At 37.6% G+C, this 24437-nt stretch overlaps 1 protein-coding gene and 1 pseudogene across 1 annotated transcript in view; one reads left to right on the plus strand and one right to left on the minus strand.

Annotated features, from left to right (window-relative positions):
* The window catches only part of COL24A1 (collagen, type XXIV, alpha 1), a 548498-nt gene that overhangs the window by 300612 nt on the left and 223449 nt on the right, over positions 1–24437 (minus strand). The window contains exon 20 of the mRNA XM_006898370.1: positions 10581–10634. Coding sequence (XP_006898432.1) covers positions 10581–10634 — 54 coding nt within the window. The remainder of the gene's footprint in view (positions 1–10580; positions 10635–24437) is intronic.
* Positions 12383–12682, plus strand: LOC102857350 (annotated as a pseudogene).

Below are 24437 nucleotides of genomic sequence, written 5' to 3' on the forward strand. Positions count from 1 at the left end.
TGAAATGAATAATAATAATAATAATAATAATAAAGAATTAAAAACATAGATTTTAAAATGTTTTAAATGTGCTATAGTTGGTGATTATTTTTTTCCTATCAGGGGTACTTAACAGAAGTCTGAGTGTTTCTACTCAGAGTGTGATTGGCCAGGGTCTTAAACTGCCATCTCCCCTCTGATAAGAATCCTCACGTTTGCTTTTTTCCCAAGCTCAGCATCTTAACACCTTGGAAATGCACTGACTTACGACCCTACCAACTACACAATATTACAAATGGTCACATCCCAAAGCTTTTCACATAGATGGTTTCATGGATCCTAGAGATCTGCATTTCTATTACCTGAGAAATTATCTTCTCCTTAAAAGTGTAAATAAAAGAGAACGATTTTAAGACAGGTTTGGAAGCAGGAGTGGCGTCCAATTCCAAAATCGCATGCCTATAGAAACTCTATGAACTTGGAGAAGTGATGATAATTACAGCAAGGCCTTTTGTTCATAGGGTTGCTATGAGTCATGCTCGACTTGACAACAAACAACAACAACAACATATCTTTTCAAAGAGCTTAGGCTTGAATTCCAGCTCTGTAGACCAGAGTCATGACTAGTTTTCTTAACCATAGTGTGATTTTAACGTGAAGATCAAAACAAACCGGTATCTTGTACATAATGTTGCTAAGTGCTCTTGAGTTAAAACTGACTTATAACTGACCCTCAAGCAGGTTTCCTTCATAAATTGCACAGGTAGAAATTGCCCGTCTTTTTTCTGTGGAGCATGTGGCGAATTTGAACTGCAAGCCTTTAGGTTGATGGTACAACTCTTTACCACTAAAGGCACCAGAGGTCCCTTGTAGACAATAGGGCCTCAAACTGTTGGTTTCTTTGATTGTTAGCCTTCATACATTGATGCCAGTTTGTAACAGTTTTTAAACTGATTTTTTGAAAAACACTTGTTTGTTGTACCATCAAATCACCTGTGCCTTGTAACGATTCAGAGTGTACATTAGCTCTGAACCCTGCCTTATCCTGAACCAATCTCATCATCTCTAACAGATCTAATCCAATTTCTCCAGTTACTGAGTCAACCCATCTCATCTTGGGTCTTCCTCTCCTGCACTCTGCTAAGCATGATGTCCCCCTCCAAGGACTGGTCCATCCTAGCCTCGTGCACAAAGTATGTGAGATGGAGTCTCAAAACCCTTACATTCAGGGACCAGTCTGGTTTCATTCCCTCCAAAACAGACCTTTTTGCACTCCTGGAATTCCATGGTATGTTCAAATCTCTTCTCCAGCACCACAACTCAAAGAAATCGATCCTTCTATCAATCTTAGTTATTGTCCAGCTCTCTGATGCAGAGCAAGTAATTGAGAATACCACGGCCTGAATCAGGCATATCTTAGTCTCCAGACTGATATCATGGCTCTTCAGAGAGGCCTCTGAGAGCAGACTTTCCCAGTTCAATTTGTCTTTTGATTTACTGACTGCTGGTACCAAGAGTGTTGTTTATGGAACCAAACAAGCTGACATTAATTTTCTGCCCTTTGCTTAGAATTTCTCATCGTTTGGTTCTGCCTGCCCAAATTCAACCCATTAAGTCAATCAATCCTTAAATTTTCTATGAAATCTCACAGAATAAAGGTCACTCAGCTAATTCTCTCCTCTAAGCTCCTTATTACTCAGTTGACATATGCTTCTTGTTATGCTTGCTAACTTTCACGTGTGGATGATGTGTGTTCTTAGATTACACATTCATAGTAGACACAAAATCATGTTTTCAAATCATTGCTTAGCACAACATCCAGCCCATGGTACAAGGTTAAATAATATTTCTTGGCTGGCCAAATGCATCCTAGATAGCAAAATGGTTAATATTAAGAAAAATACACATATGAAAATCTGTTAAGGTTATGGAAAGCAAATACTTAGGTCTGGATTAAGGTGATTTTGCAAACCTGTCTAGAATTAGGAATCATTTAACTTTAAAAATTAGCTCATCTCTATTCAGAGAAATACAAATTACTCATTAGTGTGCTCAGTTGCTAACTGATAATTTGCTAATGTGTATCCATACAGAGCAGCTCTGAAGAAAGTTAGAGGATCTACTGAACAACAATCAGAACATTCTATGGATCACAGATGCATTCTTATACTCATAGTATTGCCACGAGTTAGAACTGACTTAATGGCAACTAGTATCCACTTTTTAAACAATAGGCCTCCAGAAATTCATTGAACTTTGATGGATGTTGATAGTTAGAGAAAGGCCTCAGACCTTTTTTTCATAGGGTTGCTATGAGTTGTGCTTGATTTGAAGCCAACCAACAGCAACAAAAAGTATACAGACAAATACATGACGTATTGTAAAAAAAGTCAATGCAATGAATGGATATCCAAAGTCTCTATAAACGTTCATTAAAATGAATAATAAAAAAGTTTAAAAAAATCAGTGTCTAAAGCTTTTTCCATATATTTTGCAATATTATCTTTCAAAAAGCAATCTTTCTCTGAAATATTGTAAGGGCTGTTATAGAAAAAAAGAATAATGGCCTGTTACCATCACTAATTCTGTAGCCAAAATGACAACATATCCTTTTGTAGCAATAACTAAATCCCCTTGTTTACTTTAGAAGAGAGAACATTTATAGGATGTTCTTAACTTTCTGCTATAACCAGAAAAGGATGTGGTTTTGCTCATGTTACGGCATGGTTGGAAGGAGACTTCTAAATTGAGTAGTTCTCAAGAAAGGTTAGGAAAGTATTATTTGTATCCATATACACAAATAAATCTACATATGACCCAATTCTCAAATAGAACCGTAATGAACACAAGTCTCCAATTCTAGTTTGAGGCTTTCAGGAAATAGGCCGAAATGAAAGCCTTCTTTAGTTCTGTGCCAAATTGCTCAAGAGAGAAACCCACTTGTTTGCAAATAGAGAAACTATGTATTATAAATAGAGGGATTATGATTTTCTTGATGACCAACTTGCATAGCCTCAACAACACTTTAATAATTTATGTTATCTTCATGTACCACACAAGACATGTATATGAAAGTTAAGTAAGTGTAAGATGTTTCCATGATACAGTGTACACAGCAAAAGAAACCCTGCAAGTTGACAGGGTCAACATGTTGTCCCCTTCTGCACCATGAGAAGTGATTTCAAAGCAAATTGGAAGGACCAAATAAAGGAGAAAACCCAGTTCCTTTCTAGCCTATAAAACATAAAATAATATTTTCCCCCTACACTCCTCTTTTTAAATGTTCAGATTATTTTGATAAAAATCATCTCTTAATTGGAAAATATTTAAAATTTAGTGATGTGTACAAAATCAATTACTCTCATATTACTGCTGCCGTTGTCTGCAAACCTATACTTAAGGAATAGATTTAGAGTGAGTAGTGCCCACTGTTGGAAGCAAGGGTGACATCAACTTCAGAAATGCCTTGCCTCTGGAAACTCTAAGAAAAGTGGTCAGGTCTTTCATTCATAGGGTCGCTATGAGTCATCTATGACTTGACGGCACTTAAAAACAACAACAACAACAACAGTGCCCACTGAATATTCAGTGACTGGGATTCACAAATATAATTTTCAGGAGGGTTTTTTGGCCTAATTTTTCAGAATTCTAATTTGAAAACTAAAGAGTAGAAATAAAGACATTTTTAAAACCACCATTGTAATAATATTAAAAGGTCACTCTGAATTTTTTCTTTTTACCTGAAGTACTTGCTGCAGAAAGTCAAGGACTATAATTTTCCACATGGATTGAAGCTCCACATCAAGAAAACAAATGTTATCATCACTGGGCCAATTGGCAGCATCAAAATGGATGAACAGATTGAGGTTGTTGGCAATTACAACTTGCTCAGCTCCACAATCAACATTCTTGGCACCAGCAGTCAGGAAATCAAAAGATGAATTACACTGGCACTGAGAAGCAATGATATCAGCCTAGAGACTAAGGTGTGCCTGATCCAGGTGATGGTCTTCTCAATTATTTGCTATGCATCAGAAATATGGACAATGACTAAGCATAACATAAGAATCGATGCCTTTAACTTGTGGTGCTGCAGAATAGTCTTGAACATATTATGTGCTGCCAAGAAAACAAATAGGTCTCTCTTGGAGAAGGTGAAACCAAGTTTCTCCTTGGAGACTAGGCTTTTGAAACTTCATGTCACATACTATTGTCTCACATACTTTGGGCACATGACCAGGAGGGAATAGTCCTTGGAGAAGGACATCATGCTCAGAACGATAGAGGGACAGTACAGAAGAGGAAGACCCCAGATGAGAAGGCTTGATATAGTAACTGGGGCAATGACGTGTCGGAGTCAGTGAAACTGGCTCAGAACAGGTTAGTCTTCATAGATGTTGCACTTTGGGTTGATAATAGTCACAGATGATCTAATGACACATAATAACAACAACAGCAACAAAACTTTAAAAGAATTCAGATCAAATTTAAAAGAATTTTGAAAAGTCCCTCACTTGGTATGATATGCTTTTGTTTTTGCTGTTAGGTGCCACCAAGTTGAATACAACTCATGGTCACCTTATGAAAAACATATCTGAATCCTGTCCTATCCTGTGCCATCCTCATCATCTCTGAAACACTTGAGCCTATTGCTACTGTCAGTTTGTCTATCCATCTCGTTGAGGATCTTCTTTGAACACTTAATTGTGCTCATGTGCTGTTGTAGCAAGGGAACACTGCATAGTTTAAAATCAGGAGAGATGTGTTTCAGGGCTGTATCCTCTCTCCATTCCCATTCAGCCTGTATGCTGAGCAAATAATTCAAGAAGCTTGACTCTATGAAAAAGAATGTGGCGTCAGGATCGGAAGAGGATTAATCAACAACCTACAATGTGCAGATGACACAACCTTGCTCCCTGAATATGCAGCAGATTTGAAGTACTTGTAGAATATAAAAGATTACAGCCTTCAATACAGATTACATCTTAACACTAAGAAAACAAAATTCTTACCACTGGGCCAATAGGTCACATAGAGACCAATAGAGAATGATAGAGAAAAGACTCAAGCTGTTAATGATTTATCTTACTTGGATCCTCAGTCCACAAACACAATTGGAACTACCAGGAGATCAGGAGACTTACTACAGTTAGGAATATCTACAAATTACAGAGGAGCAACAACGCCAGTTTGAGCAGTAAGCTGTGTCTGATTCAGGTCATGGTCTTTTCAGTCTCTTGCTAGGCAACTGACAGCTGGACAATTAATAAGCTTTTCCCTTGTGGTATTGGAGAGTACTGAATATGCCATGGACTCTCAAAAGAACACAGATATGTTTTGTGGAAAGTACAGTCAGAAAGCTCCTTGGAAGCAAAGATTACAAAGCTTTGTCTCGCATATTTTGAGTATGTTGTCGGAAGCTATTTCATGGAGAGGGGCATCATGTTTGGAAAAATAGAGTGACAGCAAAAAAGGAAAATCCTCAACAAGGCGGAATGACAGTAACTGATACAGTGGGCTCAAGTATATATGAAATCATGAGAATGTTACAGGATAGTAAAGGTTCGGTGTATTGTTCATAGGGTCACTATGAGTTGTACTCAATTTGATGACACCTAATAATGACAAATATTGTCAAATATTGCTAAAAATTGCTGTTGTTAGGTGCTGTTGAGTAATCTAAAACCTATAGCAACCCTATAAACAGGACACTGGAACCTTGTCCTTTGCTTGATAGATACTAAAAACGAAGTATGTCTGAAATAAAAATAATTATATCTGCCAAATCTTCTCCAAATATCTGGAGCTCCCTTTTCCAGTTACACTTAAAAAATAACAACCAAATCATATGTCTCATGTTCATTTTTTACTTCTTTTTTCTGCCATCACCTTTATTTAATCAGTTACCAAGTTATATCCTTTTTCTGTCTAAAATAATTTTTAAATATAATTATTAAATCCTCCATCTATTCAAGAAATAATCTATTAGTTCCTATTATGTGTTATGGACTTCTAGGTATTTTGAGTGCCAAATTTAAAAAGACATAAACCCTTCTCTTAAAAAAGAGTCTAAGAAAGAGTTTTAAAGAGACTTTAAGTAAATCAGCAATTAATTAACAATTACAAAAAAAATAAATACAACTTGAGATATTCTTATTATCTTTCCACGTCTCCTCCACCTACCTCCCATAAGAGAGAATATCTCAATTAGACTTGAGAGGATAAGGGAAAGTTTCTCATGTAACATGTTGTGTTGATGAAGGTAGTCACAGAAGATGGGTCAAAGAACACGCATTAAGCTCTAAGAGCTAAACAAGAGCATTTATCTAATACTTGCCGAGTAAATAAATGTCCTCTGGTGACCTAATATGTAGAATTAAGCTGCTAACCCAAAGCGGGCAATTCAAATCCACCAGTTTCTCCTAGGGAGGAAGATAGGCAATCTCCTCCCATGCAATTTACAACTTCTGAAAACCTGCTGGAAGGTCAGCTATGAGTCACTTCTGATCTGATGGGAGGTAACAAAAGCCATAACAACATTTCAGATCTTTAATCTTCCTTGTCTAGTTTTTTCCTAGCTTGTTTCCTGCCTTCAGTATATTCTATCTCTAAGTAATTCTCCATTAAGGTTTAAAAACATGAACCACCCTTTTTCTACTTAAAATATCTTTGATAGCTTCTGGATGGATAAAATACAAACTATGTGACATGGTATTGATTATTTACCACTATTTTTTCCTCAAAGCTAAGTGGTGTAAAAACCTAGACTTTGAAATATTATCTGGGATATAATCCTGGCTATACCACTGGAAGGTGTATGACTTTGTGTAAATAACTTAGCCATGGAAGAATAGGTCATGAACAGCTATGACAACGAAGTATTTAGTGTAGCATTGACTAGACTCACTACCCCTCTTTTGGTTTGCTGCAGTAATGGCTTATGTGTAGCTGTGATGTTGGAAGATATGTAAATGCTATTTTAAATAGCAGCAGGTTACTTATGGCAGACAGGTTTTAAGAGAACTCCCAGACTAAGGCAGACTAATAAGAAAGACCTGGTTATTTAATTTTTTTTTTTAAATCAGAGAATTAGGGAGTGAAAAACCTTGTGAGTCGCAACAGAATATAGTTCAAAGTAGTACCAGAAGATGGCACAGAACTGGGTAATATTTGCTCTGTTATGCATAATGTTGCATGAATAGGAGTTCAATTGATGCCAATTAACAATAACAAGAGTAATAAATTCTATAGTACACTAAGAAATATAAATTCCCTGTTGCCGTACCAGTTCCTTCTTATAGTGGTCCTATAGAACACAGTAGAACTACCTCAAAGGGTTTCACAAACTATAAATCTTTAAAGAAACAGACTGATCTGCCTTTCTCCCATGGAGCTGCTAGTGACTTCGCACCACTGACTTTTAGTAATTAGCAATGGACTGATTTAACCACCGTGTTGCCAGGACTCCTTCTGTTGAGTCCACTACACCTCACAGTGATCCCATGTAAAATAAATTGAAGTCTGGCCCCATCCTAACCTACTACCTCTCCTGTGCTTAAGTCCATTTTTGCAGCTGTTGTGCCAATCTATCTTCTTGAGAGGGTCTTCCTGTCTTTCACTGACTCTACTTTTCCAAGCTTGATGCCCCTTTCTGACGATTGACCCATCCTGGTAAAGTGCCCAAATTATGTGAGAAATGTCTCACTATCATTGCTAGTAAGGAATACTCTGCCTGCACTTCATTAAGACAGATTTGTTTGCTCTTTTGACTTTCAGTGATATATTCAATGCTCTTTACCAACACTGTAATTTAAAAGCAACTATTCTTCTTTGCTCTTTTTTATTCCCTGCTCAACATTTCTAATATATAAAAAAGCAATTGAAAGTACCACAGCTTGGGTTAGGTACACCTTAGTCTTAACACTGACATCCTTGGTCTTTCATACTTTAAAGAGACCTTTGACATTCAATTTGTCCACTTTTCTTTTGATTTACTGACTGCACCTTCCTGGAGTATTAATTGTGAATCCAAGTACAATGAAATCCCCTGCAACTTCTTTTCCCCATTTATCATGATGTTGCCTATTAATCCAATTGTGGTGATTTTTGCTTTCTTGATGTTTTGGTGTAATCCCCGTTGAATACTACAGTCTTGGGTCTTCAATAAGTGCTTCATATTCTTTTCACTTTCTATAAGCAAAGTAGTGTCATCTGCATATCACAGACTGTTGATGAGTCTACCTCTAATCTTCAGGCCTCATTCTTTTTTATACAGTTCAGCTTCTTTGGGTATTTACTCTGCATAAAGATGAAATGTTATCGTTGTGTACTATCCAGTTGGAACCAGCCAACAGGTGACCCTCTAGTAGGTCAGAGGCACTTTTCAGAGGCTGTAAATTGCATGGGAGAATACTGTCTATCTTCCTCCGTCAGAACAGCTGGTGGATTCACACTGTATATCTTTGAGTTGGCAAAGCAATTCCTCACCACTAAACTATTTGTTGTTGTTAGGCACTGTCAAGTCAAGAACAACCAACTTGAATCTCGTCCTAACTGGGCCATTATCACCATCTCTAATGCAGTTGACACCAATGCTACAGTCACAATGTCAATCCATCTTGATAGGGATCTTCCTCTCTTTTGCTGACCTTTTCCCAGCATGATGTCCTTTTCCAAGGAATAGCCTCTCTTAGCAACATGTCCAAAGTATGAGAGATGAAGCTTTGCCTCCAAGAAGCACTCTGGCTGCACCTCTTATAAGACATACCTGTTTATTCTTTTGGCAGTCCATGGGATACTCAGTGCTCTTCTCCAACATCACACCTCAGGGGCATCAATTTTTCTATCATCCTTATTCATTGTCCAACTCGCAGATACATAGCAAGTAATTTGAAAGACTATGGTCTGAATCAGGTGCATCTTAGTCTTCAAACTGACATTGCTGCTCTTCAGTATCTTGAAAGCTCTCTTAAGGATGGACTGTTGTTGTTGTGTGCCTTCAAGTTGGAAGGCACTGACTCAGTGGGTTTTCAGAAGCAGTAAATTACACAGGAGACTGACCATCCTTCTACTGCAGAGGAGCTGGGGGATTCAAGCCTCACATTTTGGGGACTGCAGTGCAGCTTCCTACCTCTAAGCCAGAACAGCATCTTCAAAGACGGAAGAGATGTGGTAAAAGGATACAACTTTTCACATATCTTTTCTGACTTTAAACCCTGTCCTTGTTTTGTTTAAACAACTGCTTTCCAGTTAATGTACAGATTTCTTATGAGTACAACTAAGTGTCCTGGTATTTCTATTCTTCCAAATGCTATTAATAACTTGTTATGATATTGTTAATTATTTTTGCTATTATTTCAAAAGTGACTGGCTAGTCCATCTTCTTAGTCTACCTGAGTCTAGAAGCTCTTTTGACACTTACCTACCATGTGTAATTTTGCTGGTATTTCAAGTACCATTGGCATACCTTTTCCAATATAGCAAGCACAGTATGGCAAATGAACAGGCAAGTAGTGGTCTCTCATATATAGCTATTATTAATTTCTTTTCTAGTTTCTTTTCTTATCTATTATTTCTCCCTACTCTCAACATCTCCCATACTAATGACACTTCAGAATTTGTCAATCTTCCAAACTTCAGGATATCTCATCCTTTCCTGTATTTATTAACAATTTTATATTTGCTTACAATGCCCATTGTACACCAGTTTGGCAAGACAATATTAGTATTTAAACTTTTCCTGTGGATAATCTCCAATATACCTATCCAACATTAACAAAGAATGCTAAAAACTGTTCAGTTTCATGAGGTATTTTGTGCTATATAGTGGTTCTAGGGAGCACTGGTGGCCTAGTGGCAAGAAGCTGTGCTGCAATTCCAAAGGCATGTGGTTCACATCCACCAGCTGCTCCACTGGAGAAGGATGGACAATCTACTCCCTGCAATTAAATGACTCTGGAAACTTGCCAGAGGGTCTATGGACAGTTCCTACTCTACATAACTCAACAACAACAACAACAAACAACAGGGTTCTAGGACATCCCAGGGCTTTGCTTAAATCACTGGATACTTTACAGACCTTAAAGAGTTTTCAAAGTCAAGTAACTTCTGTTGAATTATAATTGACTCATAGCTGACACTACAGTCGGTTTTGAAGGATATAAATCACATGAGAGGAGACTTTCCACTTTATTGACTACAAAACTATGTGCTATGGCTTTTTAAGGATTTTTTTAAATAGCTGGTGAAAAATTCATTTTGAGTGAGTTATTTGCTTTGCAAGCATTGTTACTTTAATCTGAGTTCATAATACAAAAGTAAATTTCAATAATCTGATTTTAAGATAACAGATGCCTAATAAACAAAGAGTCTTTAAGGAATAACCAGACATATAGACATTTTGTTATTTATCTTGAAATAAACTACACGAAGTTTAGTAAATGTACCAGAAAAGGCTTAAAATATGCACAAATATTCTGATATTTTAAAAATTTCCCCACATTCATTGAGAATTGATATCAGAAAACTCAAGATATGATTCTTTCACAAAGCATGTTTTGTGTGGTTTTTTAAAAATTTATTTATTTAGTTTTTAATTTTACCTTTGGTCCTTCAGGGCCGTTTTGTCCAGGAATCCCAATATCTCCAGGAAAACCCTAAGGAATATACAAAAGTAGAGAGTTTACTAAGCAGAGAATTAATTTATCCTTGGAGAAAGGACATCATGCTTAGGAGGGTGGCGGGTCAGGGCAGGAGACGATGACCCTGGTTAAGATGGACTGACACAGTGACTGTGACAAGTGGGGGGCAGGTGTGTCAGAGACAGTGAGACTGGCTCAGGATAAAGCAGGATTCAGAGCTATTGTGTATAGGGCTGCTATGAGTCGTATTTGACTCGAGGGCACATAACAGCAGTGAAAATAAATGAAATAAAGCATGTTACCCTAATCTTCTGGGGCCTTGTGATATTGAAAAGACAAATGTTTGATTATGAGATATTTGGAAAAAGAAAAAAAGTCTCAACCAGTGTGGATTAGGAAAGAAATGCTCTAAAAATACCATTGTTGTCAAGTCCATTCGAAATGCTCCTTAAGATTTCAAAGACTGTCTTGGTGTTACAGAGCTTTGGCATGCTGGGCTGCTTATCCAAAGGTTAGTGGTTCAAATCCACCATCCTCTCTGAGAGAGAAAGAGGGCCAGTAAAGATTTACAGCCTTGGAAATCCAGTGGAGGATAATTATGAATGTGAATAAGTTTGACAGCATCAGGGCTTAAATTTTTATGTAAATAGACTACCGAGCCTTACTCTGATGTATTGACAATAAGTTTGAGAGTTCACTAGTAGTCCAAAACGGAATCATCTTGACTTTGTACTTTGTCCTACGTGATCCTATGCCTACTATTTAAATGAAGGTATCTTCACTGTCATTTTCCAAGCCAAAAAACCTGTACATGATGTTTGAGTGTGATTCTTTCATCCTTACCATCTCTTCCATTATTAAATCATCCACCAAACCTCATTCATCTTGTCTCTCTAATTCCCTGACAATATGAGCCACTTTTCTGCACCACTAATTTAGTAGGGTGCTCTGGTAGCCTAGCCTAGCGGTAAGAAGCTATACTGCCATTCCAAAGGCACATGGTTCAAATCCACCAGCTGCTCTACAAGAGAAAGATGTGCAATCGGTCCCTCTGCAATTAAACTGCCTCTGAAAACCCACTGGAGGGTCTGCTACGGGTTGGTTCTGACCCCAGAGCACACAATAACAATAATTTAGTCATTATCTCTAGTCTAACTTACTCTTCAAGCCTCCAAACTGCTCTTCTTGACTTTTATTTTTTTCATTCTCCATACAATGCCCTTTTCATTCTGTTGTCAGAAAGATGATTCTATATAAATTTGATAATGCTACACTGTTAATAGATATAAAATAAAATTAAAATTCCTTAACACTATGTCTATAGGAGTCTTCACAAACATGCTCTTCCTTTCTATATAGCATTCCAGTCCATTTAACTACCCTCAGCATTTTGAAAGAATACTCTTTCACAGATGAGATTTTGTACATAGTTTCTTTGCTTAGAATACTTTTCTTTCTTCTTATGAAACATTTCTGTGTTAAATGAAAAAAAAATGAATATTTGACTTGCAAATATTTTTCACCCCAACCTTGAGTCAGATCCTTTCTATGAACCTTTAAATTATCCTAGAGACCAACGCACTAATTTAATATAGGATTTTAACTTGTGTTGTTTTCCTCATAAGAATGTAAGCAAAACTTCTTAAAGTGGCTGTGTTGTGCTTTTGTAGGGAAGATAGACAGATTTGTAAACCCTGGAGCCAGATCCTGCCTGTTCGAAGTTGTTGCTTTGTGGAGGCCCTCGGGGTGAAGTTACAGTCACTATGTCTGATCAGGAGGTAAAACCTTCAACTGAGGACTTGAGGGGACAAGAAAGAAGAATACATCAAACTCAAAGTCATTGGACAGGAGAGCAGTGAGATTCACTTGAAGGGGAAAATGACAATACATCTCAAGAAAATCAAAGAATCATACTGTCAGAGACGGGGATTCCAATGAATTCACTCAGGTTTCTCTTTGACGGTCAAAAAATTGTCCACAATCACACTCCAAAAGAACTGGGAATGGAGGAAGATGTGGTTGAATTTTATCAGGAACAAACAGAGGGTAATTCCATAGTTTAGATAATCTTTTAATTTTCCCTTAATCCTTTTTTATTTTGAAAAATAGTTCTTTTGCAATGTGGTGTCAAACAGAATTGAAAACTGGCACATATCTTCAAACATCTGGTATTTTGATTTCTAGTGCTCATTATTCATTATTGTTTGTTTTAATTGTGCTGATTATATGGTGCACAAACCTCAGCCCCCTTCATATTGCCCTCTCTTCCTACAAATTACCTGTGTGCACAGAGAGGTGATCTTTTCCAGGACAGTGCATTTTCAGGCTTGTTGGGTAAATAAGATCAACCAAAGCAGGTGCTCAGAATGACTTTCCAATTGGCCCTGACGTTCTAATATACGTTTGCTTCACTCTTGGACTATGACTTAAAGTGGGAGATGCAAGTTTTTCAGAGCACTGAATTGCAGAAAAATAACCTTTCCTTAACTTGAAGCTACTTATGTGAGGGCCTGGACCAAAAGAAGAGGAATACCAGATTGGAGGTTGGAGTCAAGAGAGTAATGACCGAATTGGCTTCACTGAAGAAAAAACACATTTTAACATTAAAATTCTTGTTAGAAGATCCCGGGGGAAAAAAATCTAAATTACATTAACAGTTAATTTTTTACACAGAAGTGTGTACACCATAACACTGCTCTCTTTTGATTTTATTTGTACTTTTTGGCCTGGGATATGGGTTTTAAAAGGACATTGTACCAGCTTCATTAAAATAAACAAAATATTTAAAACATAAACAACCAACCCAACAAAAACATCTTGAAGCAATTTTACTTCTTATTCATTATGATTAATGACATGATAAATATTCAACATAATAAGGACTAAAAACAAACAATAACTGTTGTTTTATTATTGTTGTTGAATAAACGACTTGCTTGATTTCTTTAATGAAAGGTCCCTGGTTATAAACTCTAATCGTTTACAATCCCTGGTTCAGAGCATCACTGTGGGTAGATTAATAATTCTTGCTCATTGTCCACAGTAACTTTGGGCATTACCAGGAAGTGGAAATCTGTCAAAGTTATTAAAGTTCAGGTTATATTAAAATAACTTAGTGGAATTTGAGGGGATCCAAACAGTCAGATATGGAACAACATGAACGTCAGTAAATACAAGAATTGCAATAGATCAAAATATATCAAAACATTGAAATCAATATACATGATGGGGAGCTCTGGTGGCCTAATGGCAAGAAGCTGCAGTGTAATCCTGAAGGCACATAGTTTGAGGTCACCACCTGCTCCGTGGGAGAAGGATGTGCAGTCTCCTCTCATGTGATTAACTGTCTCTGAAAACCTGGAGGAGGGTGAGCTGCAGTTCCAACTCAATGGTACACAAAACAACAACAGGATTCTAATTATACTGACAAAACAAAAAAAAATAAAAATGTTTCTTGTTGAGAGGATCAAAAAGAATCAATTATTATCTTAAAAACGGGTAAAGAAGAATTTAATATGCCTTTCCTATATATGTTATGTTGTTGTTTGCCATTGAGTCTGGACCAACGCATAGCTGACCCTTTAGCAAGTTTTCAGAGATAGTTAATCACGTGGGAGGAGATTGCTCATCCTTCTCCCGTGGAGCAGCTGGTAGCCTCGAACCACATGCCTTTAGGATTGCAGCACAGCTTCTTGCCCCTAGGTCATCAGAGCTCCCTATGTATTAAAAAAAATTAAAATGTTATCTCGTTGACGCAGATTCTTGGTGACCTAATGTGTGTTACAGTAAATTATGTCCTACATAGTTTCCAGTGGCTGATTTTTCAGAAGTGATTTTCTTCCACGATTCCTCTGGGTAGACTTGAACTTCCAACATTTTGGTTAGCAGCTAGACATATCAACCATTTACACCACCCAGGAACTCCATGTACCATATCATTGTGAGGTGGAAAGTTGATTCTAATACATCCTGTTGTTGTTACATGATGTTAATTCTGACACATCAAAATCTATGTGCAACAGAATGAATCCTTGACCATCCTGTGCTATCCTTACAATCATAGCTGTGCTTAAATAAAATCTGTTGATGCAGTCACTTTCCCTGTTAGTTCATATCCCTGAGGGTGGCAATTTTTTTTACTGACCCTTTATTTTTCCAAGCATTATATCCTTCTCCAGGAACTGGGCCATCCTAGTAAATCATAACAACCCTATATGACACAGTGGGTAAGCAATAAACTACCAAGCAAATGGTTAATAGCAGAAAAACTCACCAACTGTCAGATAGAAGAAAAGATTTGGCCGTCTACTCTCATAAAGATTATAGCTGAGGAAATCCTATGAGGCAGTTGTCCTCTGTCATATAGGGTTGCTATGTACTTGGTTACTAATAACCAAACAGGAAATGAGGAAACTCAAAACAATAAATAAATAAAAAAGTAATGAGAGAATAAGAACATGAGAATTTTGCAACCCTCTAAATGATCTCATGGATTTAGGGATTACATATTAACTCTTGTTAGCAGTGCCAAAAAAGGGATCATTTGAGATTACATGTCTTCTGATGAAAGGATAAACCCCACCAACAATTTTGTGAAGAAATAAATTTGTTTAAGCCTCTTTATGTAAACACTAATTTGCAGAAACACATATAGTAAAGAAATATGTGAAATTATATTATGACAACATAATTAGGAAAATTCCCATTATGGGGAACTCTGACAGTCAAATGACTGGACTGTCCAACAACCGAACTATAAAGCAGGTAAAGAGAATGAAAAGAGAAATGGGAGAATAAAAGATGGAAAAGGAAATAAAATTAGGGAAGGCTATGAGGCTCTATCTCACATACTTTGGGCATGTGGCCAGGAGTGACCAGTCCTTGGAGAAGAATATCATGCTTAGAAGGGTGGAGAGACAGCACAGGAGAGGAAGACCCCAGACGAGCTGTATTGACAGGGTAACTGGGTTAATGAGGGTAGGTGTGTTAGAGATAATGAGATTGGCTCAGGATAGAGGGGGGTTCAGAGCTATTGTGCTTATGGTAACTATGAGTCATAGTAAACTCGACAGTATATAACAACAATAACACAGTTTTTAAAAATCTATATGTGCATTATGTTGTTGTTATGTGTGATCGAGTTGCTTGCAACTCATAGTGATCTTATGTACAAGAGCCTTAAATCCTACTCATTCCTGTGCCAATCTTATTGTCTCTGACACATCCAGGTCATAGTCTTTGCACTGCTTGCTATGCATTAGAGAGTTGGACAATGACTAGGGATGACAGAAAGAGAATTGGTGCCTTTGAGCTGTGGTGCTGGAGAAGAGTGATGAATATACCATGGACTGCTAGGAGAACAAGGAGATTCATCCTGGAGAAGGTGAAACTAGGCTACTCCTTGGAGGCAAGGATTCTTAAGCTTCGTCTGACCTACTGTGGACATGTTACAAGAAGGGGCCGGTCCTTGGAGAGGGACATCATGCTTAGGGGGGTGGAGGGACAGCACGGGAGAGGAAGACCTTGATGTGAATGATAATTTATGGAAAAAAAACCAAGAGAGTGGCTACTTTGGTGAGGAGAGACTAGGGCTTCTGTTTGGGTTAAAACATAGGAATAACTTCTCTAGTAAATGGTAAATTATCTTTTCTGATCAGTGTAATTGTTTTAATAAAGGTCTATCCTATAATTTATTATTCTGTTTTATTTAATTTTATATCTATGTGCTTTTAGTAAAAAAGTAACAAAAAGTTGAAGTAACCTATAGATAAACCTCAAATATTGAGTATATGTGTGAATCGCTGCTAATTTTTCAACTATCAGTAAATAAATGTTTAAGACATAAAATGCCAAAGACATGGGGCATAGAAGACAATACACAAATAAATGCCATCTAGAATTTTCATTTTCAAATGAGAACTTAACTTGAAATTTATTATTAAAAAACTCTAAAAGTTATTAAAATGGTTATCAGAAGGGAGAAAATTCCATTTTCTTCTCACACAGGATATCTCAGAAATCTAATCAAAGAGCATTTTTAGTATTTGAAAAATTTATACTTGGCCTGCTGTCAAGTGGAGAAAACATCTTTTAAATAATACATTAAACATATAGAAATCAAAGACAGGATAACTGAATTTTAAATGCTACATATTTCTGTAAAGAAATATTTTTTAGCATTCAAACTTATGTTTCAAAATGTAAATCAAATGATAAGACATGAACATCTTTGCTACGTAGCTAAATTTCAGAGAGCTTGCAAATTGAATGATTAAAAAAGGCATAATTTGTTTAGTGCATAATTTTAGTTTTTAAAAATTATGTTGACATGTAAGCATACTGGAGGTAAAGTAAAACAAAAAATATCTGATACAGATGCTCAGCATGATATATATTTCCATTTATATGAGTTTCTTTACGTTTCTTGTAGTGTTGTTTTACAGTTTTCTTAGTGTAAGAGTATTACGTTTCTGGTCTATTCTGTAAATATTTTTTACGGAGCTCTGGTGGCTTTGTGGTAAGGAATTGCACTTCCAACACAAAAGTAGGTGGTTTGAATCTATCAATTTCTCTTTTCGAGAAAGGTGGGCAATTTCTTTCTGTGTAATTTGCTGGCTCTGAAAACTCAGCGGTATACAACAAAAATAATTAATTTTTTAATTTAGAATAATCTGTAAACATTTAAAAGTAAAACTATTTTCTCCTATAATGTGTTTCATTATCCCAAGTAAGTTATCATATCACAGTTGAAAATAAACAAGTGGGGAGGGGGAAGGAAAAAAAGCTTCATGCTTGTGTTTTCTTATCAGAAATAATTTGTTAGTTTCATTAAGATATAAAACTGGAATTTTTTTTTGTCATTGTGTACTATAGAGTTGGAGCCGACCCATAGTGACTCTCCAGTGGGTTTTTTAGAGGCAGTTAATCACACGGGAGGAGATTGCGCATCCTTCTTCTGTGCAGCAGCTGGTAGACTCAAACCGTGTGCCTTCAGTATTGCAGGGCAGATTCTTGTGACTAGGTCATCAATTTAGGTATAGTAAGTGAAAAATCTCTTCTATATTCCTATCACTCATGTCTGTGACACTGCACTGAAAGCAGTGACTGACTTGACAATCTTTGAAATACAAAGTTTAAGTACTTCTAATCTCCAAAAGCTGGATGCAGACCTTAATGCAGTCTTAGAACAAACAAGCTAACAGATTTCATTAGTTATCTGGGAAATCATGAAAGTAAAATCATCTTATCCTTATTTGTACAGTAACCAGAAGTTTGGAAGCTAATATCTTAACGGAGTAAATATAGAGAATTCTATGTCAGTCTAAAGAATAAGGTACACCTGATCCAAGCCAATTGGTTTTCCCAATTGCATCTGAGAGCTAGACAGTGACTAAGGAGGAGAGAAGAAAAATCACTGGCTTTGAGCTGTGGTGCTGGAGAAGAATATTGAATTTATAACTGACTGCCAAAAGAACAAACAAATCTATCCTTGAGAAAGTGAAGCCAAATTACTTCTTGGAAACAAGGATTTTGAAACTCTGTCTAACATATTTTGGGCATGTTACTAGGAGAATATTAGAGACTCAGCACATGAGAGAAAGACCGGAGATGAGATAGACTGACACAGTAACTGTGGCAATGGAGTCAGGAGTGTAGGAGACACTGACGTTGGCTCATGATAGGGCAGGATTCAGAGCCATTGTTCATAGGGTCACTGTGATTTGTAGTCAACTCCAAGGCACCTAGCAATGTATACACATTAAGCATGCTAGCAGTTTTACAATGAGTGTGTGTAATCTTTAGTTTCTTTTGAAAGACAAAATCTTTATGATTAAAAGTGGCAAACAGTTCACACATAAATAAACCCAGTGGTTAAAATAATTATGGTCTATAAAACAAAATAACTTGGATATAGCAAGCTACCTCAGTATAGTAACTGATAAGAGAAGTACTGTACTCATAAGAGCTAACTATGAACAAGTAAGCAAATGCTTACACAAATTATAAGTAAGTACCAAGAAAACAAACAGATTTACCCTGGAGAGGGTTAAACCAGGCTGTTCCTTGGAGGCAAGGATTCTGGGGCTTCATCTGACATACTTTGGCCATGTTGTAAAGAGGGACGGGTCCTTGGAAAGGGACATCATGCTTGGTAAGGTGGAGGGACAGCGCAGGAGGAGGGGAAGGCCCTCTATGAGGTGGATTGATTCAGTGACTGGGGTAATCAGAATGGGTGTGTTAGAGGCAGTGCAATTGGCACAGGACAGAGCAGAGTTTAGGGCTGTTGTACACAGGGTAGCTATGAGTCGCAAGTGACTCGACTGCACATAACAACAACAGCACCATGTGAGCCATTCCTTCCCACTCTCTCATCGCCCGAAACAGCAAACTGGCAGATAAATTCTATACCCCTAATTGTTGTTGTTGTGTACCGCAGAGTCAAAACTGACCCATAGATGACCCTCTGGTAGATTTTTAGAGGCAGTTAATTGTAAGGGAGGAGATGGCCCATCTTTATCTCATGGAGCAGCTGGTGATTAGAACCGTGTGCCTTTGGGACTGCAGCACAGCTTCTTGCCACTAAGCCACCAGACTTCCTAACAACAAACCATAAAAGCAAACAAGCAAACAGTTATCAGAAGAGCCTGGCTGAACCTACTGACTTCTCCTGACAAGGATGACCCTGGTCACCTCTGTCATCTATCTAGATGCTGTTGGGTGAAGACTGCATGCACTCCAGCAGTCCTCAGTATGTGCCTGCTATCTCCTCGATTTCTACTCCTGGGGGAAGATGGTGCTCCAGCTACCCCCAACCTTACAGGCAAATATACTGAAGCTTCGTCTCACAGTCTTTGGACATGCTTTTGTTAGGAGAGGCTATTCCTTGGAGAGGGACATCATGATTAGAAAGGTGAAGGTCAGCGTAAGAGAAGACAACCCTCAATAACAGGAACTGATATTGTGTCTGTGACAAGGGCTCAAGGGTGTCTTTGTAGGGATGATGGTGCAGAACAAGACAGGGTTCAGATCTGCTGTTCATAGGGCAGCCATGCCTCATTCTTGACTTGATGGCACTTAACAGCAACATCAAGTAAAATAAACCAGACCCATTCCTATTCATTCCTTATAAGACTACATATGACTCTATTCACATATTTTTTTTTTTAATCCCTCAGTGCCATCAAGAAGGGACCAACTAATAGCTGATCCTCCAGTGGGTTTTCAGAGTCTATCAATCAGATAGGAATACATTGTCCATCTTACTCTTGAATAGAAACTGGTGGATTCAAACCAGCTGCCTTTGACTTAATAGTGAAACTCCTTATGTACTAGGCCATAAACATTCCTGTAAAAACTGTGTTGTTGTGTGCCCTTTCATTGCTGAGTCTCCAGTAGGTTTTCAGAGGTTATAAACTGCATACCCATCTTTCTCCCATAGAGCAGATGGTGGATTCAAACCACCTGTCTTTGGGCCAACAGCACAATTCTTCGCCCATTTGGACACCACAAGTCCCTTGTAAAAACTTTAGAAAATAAAAATTAATATACAGTGGCAAAAAATATCAATGGTATGACAGAGAAAGAGGTGACAGAGCATCAGGAGGAAGAAGAGACATTTATAGAAGACATTTATTGAGACATCATAGAAGAGACATTTTTGGGATTGATGGACATGCTTACTATCTTAGTTTCATTGATTGTTTCATATATATATGAAAATTATTAAACTGTATTGTTTTGGAGGTAATAAAATGACAACTATTTGATACTTAGGTTTAGAATGTTGTTGTTGTTAGGTGCTGTAGAGTAAATTATGACTACTAGCATCCCTGTGATCAGCAGGAGTGAATTTTGTCCTATCTCATGTCATCCTTGTCATCTCTGATACACTGCAGCCTATCTCTGCAGTCACTGAGTCAATCCAACTCAATGACCCTTCACCTTTCCAAGCATAATGTCCTTTTCCAAGGAATAGCCTCTCCCTAGCAACTTGTCCAAAGTATGAGAGACAGAGCTTTGCCATCTTTGACTCCAAGGTGCACACTGGCTGCACTTTCCCCAAGACATATGTGTTTGTTCTTTTGGCAGTTCATAGGATACTCAGCACTCCTCTCCATGACAACTCAAAAGCATCAATTCTTCTTCTGTCACCTTGATTCATTGCTCACCTCTGAGATGCACAGCAAATGATTAAAAAAAATCATGGCCTTATGCAGGCGCACCTAAGTCTTCAAACTGACATCACTGTTCTTAAGTGTTTTGGAGAGGTCTCTGACCATGAACTTGCCCAAGACAATACTCTTGATCTCATGACTGCTGGTGCCAAGGGTGTTGATTATTGATTCCAGCAAAACAAAATCACTGACAACTTCAATCATTCTCCATCTATCTTAATTTTGTTGGCCCTAAGGTAAGGACCTTTGTTTTCTTAATGTTGAGATGTAATCTATGATGATGGCTCTAGTTCTTAATCCTCTGCAGCAAGCATTTCAAGTCCCCCACACTTTCAGTAAGCAAAGTTGTGTCATCTGCATACCTCAGTGTATTAATGAGTCTTTTTCCAATGTTGGTGTTGCATCTTCAATGTTATTTGCTCAGCATACAGATTTTTAGGTATGGATGAAGGATACAACCCTGACACATACTTTTTTTCTTTTAATTTTAAACCGTACTGTATTCTGTATTCTCTAGCTTGGTTTACACAACAGCATTTTGATCTAAGGTATGGATTTTGCATGAGCAAATTAAGTGTTCTGGGATTCCTATCCTCCTCAACCTTAGCCATAGCTTTTTATGATCCAAACAGTCCATAACAATCTGTATCATCATATCCTTAAAACATAAATAGACACTTCTGTTATTCTCTGCTTCCTGCTAGAATTCGTCTGAAATCCACAGTGGTACCATGGCCTGGTCCCATAGCCTCTTCTAAAACCTGCCTGAACTTCTGGCAAGTATGATTTTAAATATTCAGTATCTACATATTTGACTCATTGTAGATTCTTATGAATGTTTTACAGACAATTAATTCACACATGTAAAACCTAGTTATCATGTGCTCAGCACTGTTCTTTACACTAAGATCAAACAAATACTTTTCTTTTAAATCTCTGGTTTCATAGAGTGAATTTTGGAAACTTGCTCTAGAGGCACCATACATAGCAAATTGTACTGTTAACCCAAAGGTAGAACACCTCGGTAGTTCAAATCCACAAGCAACTCTGAGAACGGCAAATGGGCCAGCTCCCAGCATTATGATATATAGCCTTAGAAACATGATAGTGGGTCCCTATGAGTGAGAACCAGCTTTACGGCAAGGAGTTTGAGTTGATTTCTAAGGCTCAGTGAACGATTTCAGTGTATATACGTCTGCTTAGTTTAAGAGAGTTGTTAGGGGATTTTAAAAAGCACATTTAAATTGTTACGAGGAACATGCATGTATGCATCCTCTTCTAGATACAAGGCCATGAATTTGGGGTCACATTGCATGTCATTTTCTGTTTTTCCAAGTGGAATAAATATTGTAATTGCATTTTTTTCCCTTCTAAAATTATATACTGGTTAGTTGAGATGTAAAACTATATTAAAGCCTTATTGGTAAGAATGCACATCACTCAGAGAGTCTGGCTTTGGGCTGTAAGAGATAACTAGTCAATATATTAGGTCCTCTTCCTTCAGAAAAGAGAGTGTATTTTTGGTTGGTTCAGTAGTTGTACTATGTTATGCAGAAACACTTTTTTAAACTGTGCAATTGACAAGAAATGTTTATGTGGATATTAGGCACTTGTTGTTGTTATGTGCTGTCAAGTCATCTTTGACTTATACTAACCCTATGTACAACAACCTTGCTCTATCCTGTGCCAATCTTATTGTCTCTGACACACCTACCCTTATTACCCCAATCACTGAATCAATCCACCTCATAGAGGGTCTTCCTCTCCTGCACTCTCCCTCCACCCTCCCAAGCATGACGTTCTTCTCCACGGCCTGGCTCCTCCTTGAAACATGTGCAAATATGTCAGATGAAGCTTCAGAATCTTTGCCTCCAAGGAGCAGCCTGGCTTCAGCCTCTCCAGGATGAACCTGTTTGTTCTCCTAGCAGTCTATGGCATATTTAAAATTCTTCTCCAGCACCACAGCTCAAAGGCTTCCATTCTCCTTCTATCATCCCTAGCTATTGTCCCCCTTTCTGATATACATAGCAAGTAATTGCAAAGACTATGACCTGTATCAAGCACACATTAGTCTCCAGACTGGCATCATTGCTCTTCAGTATTTTGGAGTGGTCTCTGACAGCAGACTTTCCCAATGCAGTTTGTCTTTTAATTTCCTGGCTGCTGGTACTAGTGATATATAATACAGATGATATTTTTATTTACACTTAGGGAAACTGCTCTTCTCCAATTGGTAGGACGTATGCATCTGGTCTCCATTCTTGTATCCATAAATGGGCAAGAGATCCAAACTTTGTCAGTTATAGCAATCTTGTCACCCGACAGTTATTACCAATTTAAAGATGAGGAGTGGCATCTACTTCCTAAACAACATGCCTCTGGTAACTCTATGAACTTTGAGAAATGACAATAGTTATAGAAAGGCTTCAGGTCTTTTTGTTCATAGGGTCTCTATGAGTTGTGCTTGACTTGACATGAAACAATAACAACATGTTCAAAAAATTCAATTCATAGAAACCCATGGAAAACAGATCAAATATTATGCCATTTTTACACTCTCCAATGTGATCAACCTTACTGTTGCTGTCACTGTGTCAATTTATCTCCCTGAGGGTCACCTTTTACTTCTCTAGCCCTTTAATTTTCCAATGATGATATCCCTTTCCAAACTCTGGCCTTTCCTGACAAGATGCACAAATAATGCAAGGCAAAGTCTCACCACTTTTGTCTTGAAGGATCATTTTGGCTGTATTTCCAAAATAGATTTATTTTTTTTCTTGCCAAACCAACCACAATTCAAGTATTTTTTTTTTTATTTCTTGACCACTATTTCTATGGGTGTTGACTGTGTTTCCAACTAAAATGAAATAATTGACAACTTCATTTTTTTTCTCCTTTTCTCACAGCATTGTCTATTGGCCCAGTTGGGAAAACTTTTGATTTCTAGATGTTGAGGTGTAATTCACTGTCAGCTGTAGGTTTTGATCTTCTTCAGTGAGTACTTCAAGTCCCATTCACTTCCAGCAAGAAAGGCTGTGTTCGTAAGCATAATGTGGGTTGTTGATGAACATTCCTTCAATCTTAACACCTCATTCCTCTTTGTAGTGTCCAGCTTCTTGGCTTATTTGCTGAGCAGACAGATAGTGAAAAGGTACAACTCTGGCACATAACTTTTCTTATTTTAAAACATGAAGTATTCTCTCATTTGGTTCAAAAAGTGTCTCTTGGTCTGTGTACAGGTTCCATAAGAGCACAGTTTAATGTTCTGTAATTCCTGTTCTTTACAACTGATATGTGCCATTGAGGTGGAACCAATTCATAGCTGACCCTCTAACAAGTTTTCAGATGCTATAAATCACATGTATGGAGACTTGCAATCTTTCTTCCATGGAGAAGCTTGTATATTCTACTGCCTACCTTTAGGTAGGCTGCATACCTCATTAACACTAGGCTACCAGAGCTCCCTTATTTTTCTCAATATTATCTATAATTTACTATGATGCACACAGTCAGAAGCACATTAACTCCACCTATGAGAACACAAAGCCATACCAGTCCACCAGTAACCTTCAACCCTAACAAAGCCCAAGATAAAACATAGGAAGTCTAGTCAACCAATTCTTTTTGGTACTGTGATTCTGTG

The sequence above is a fragment of the Elephantulus edwardii genome, unplaced genomic scaffold (genome assembly GCF_000299155.1).
Source record: "Elephantulus edwardii isolate Elephantulus edwardi_28Jun2011 unplaced genomic scaffold, EleEdw1.0 scaffold00227, whole genome shotgun sequence".
Classification (NCBI taxonomy): domain Eukaryota; kingdom Metazoa; phylum Chordata; class Mammalia; order Macroscelidea; family Macroscelididae; genus Elephantulus; species Elephantulus edwardii.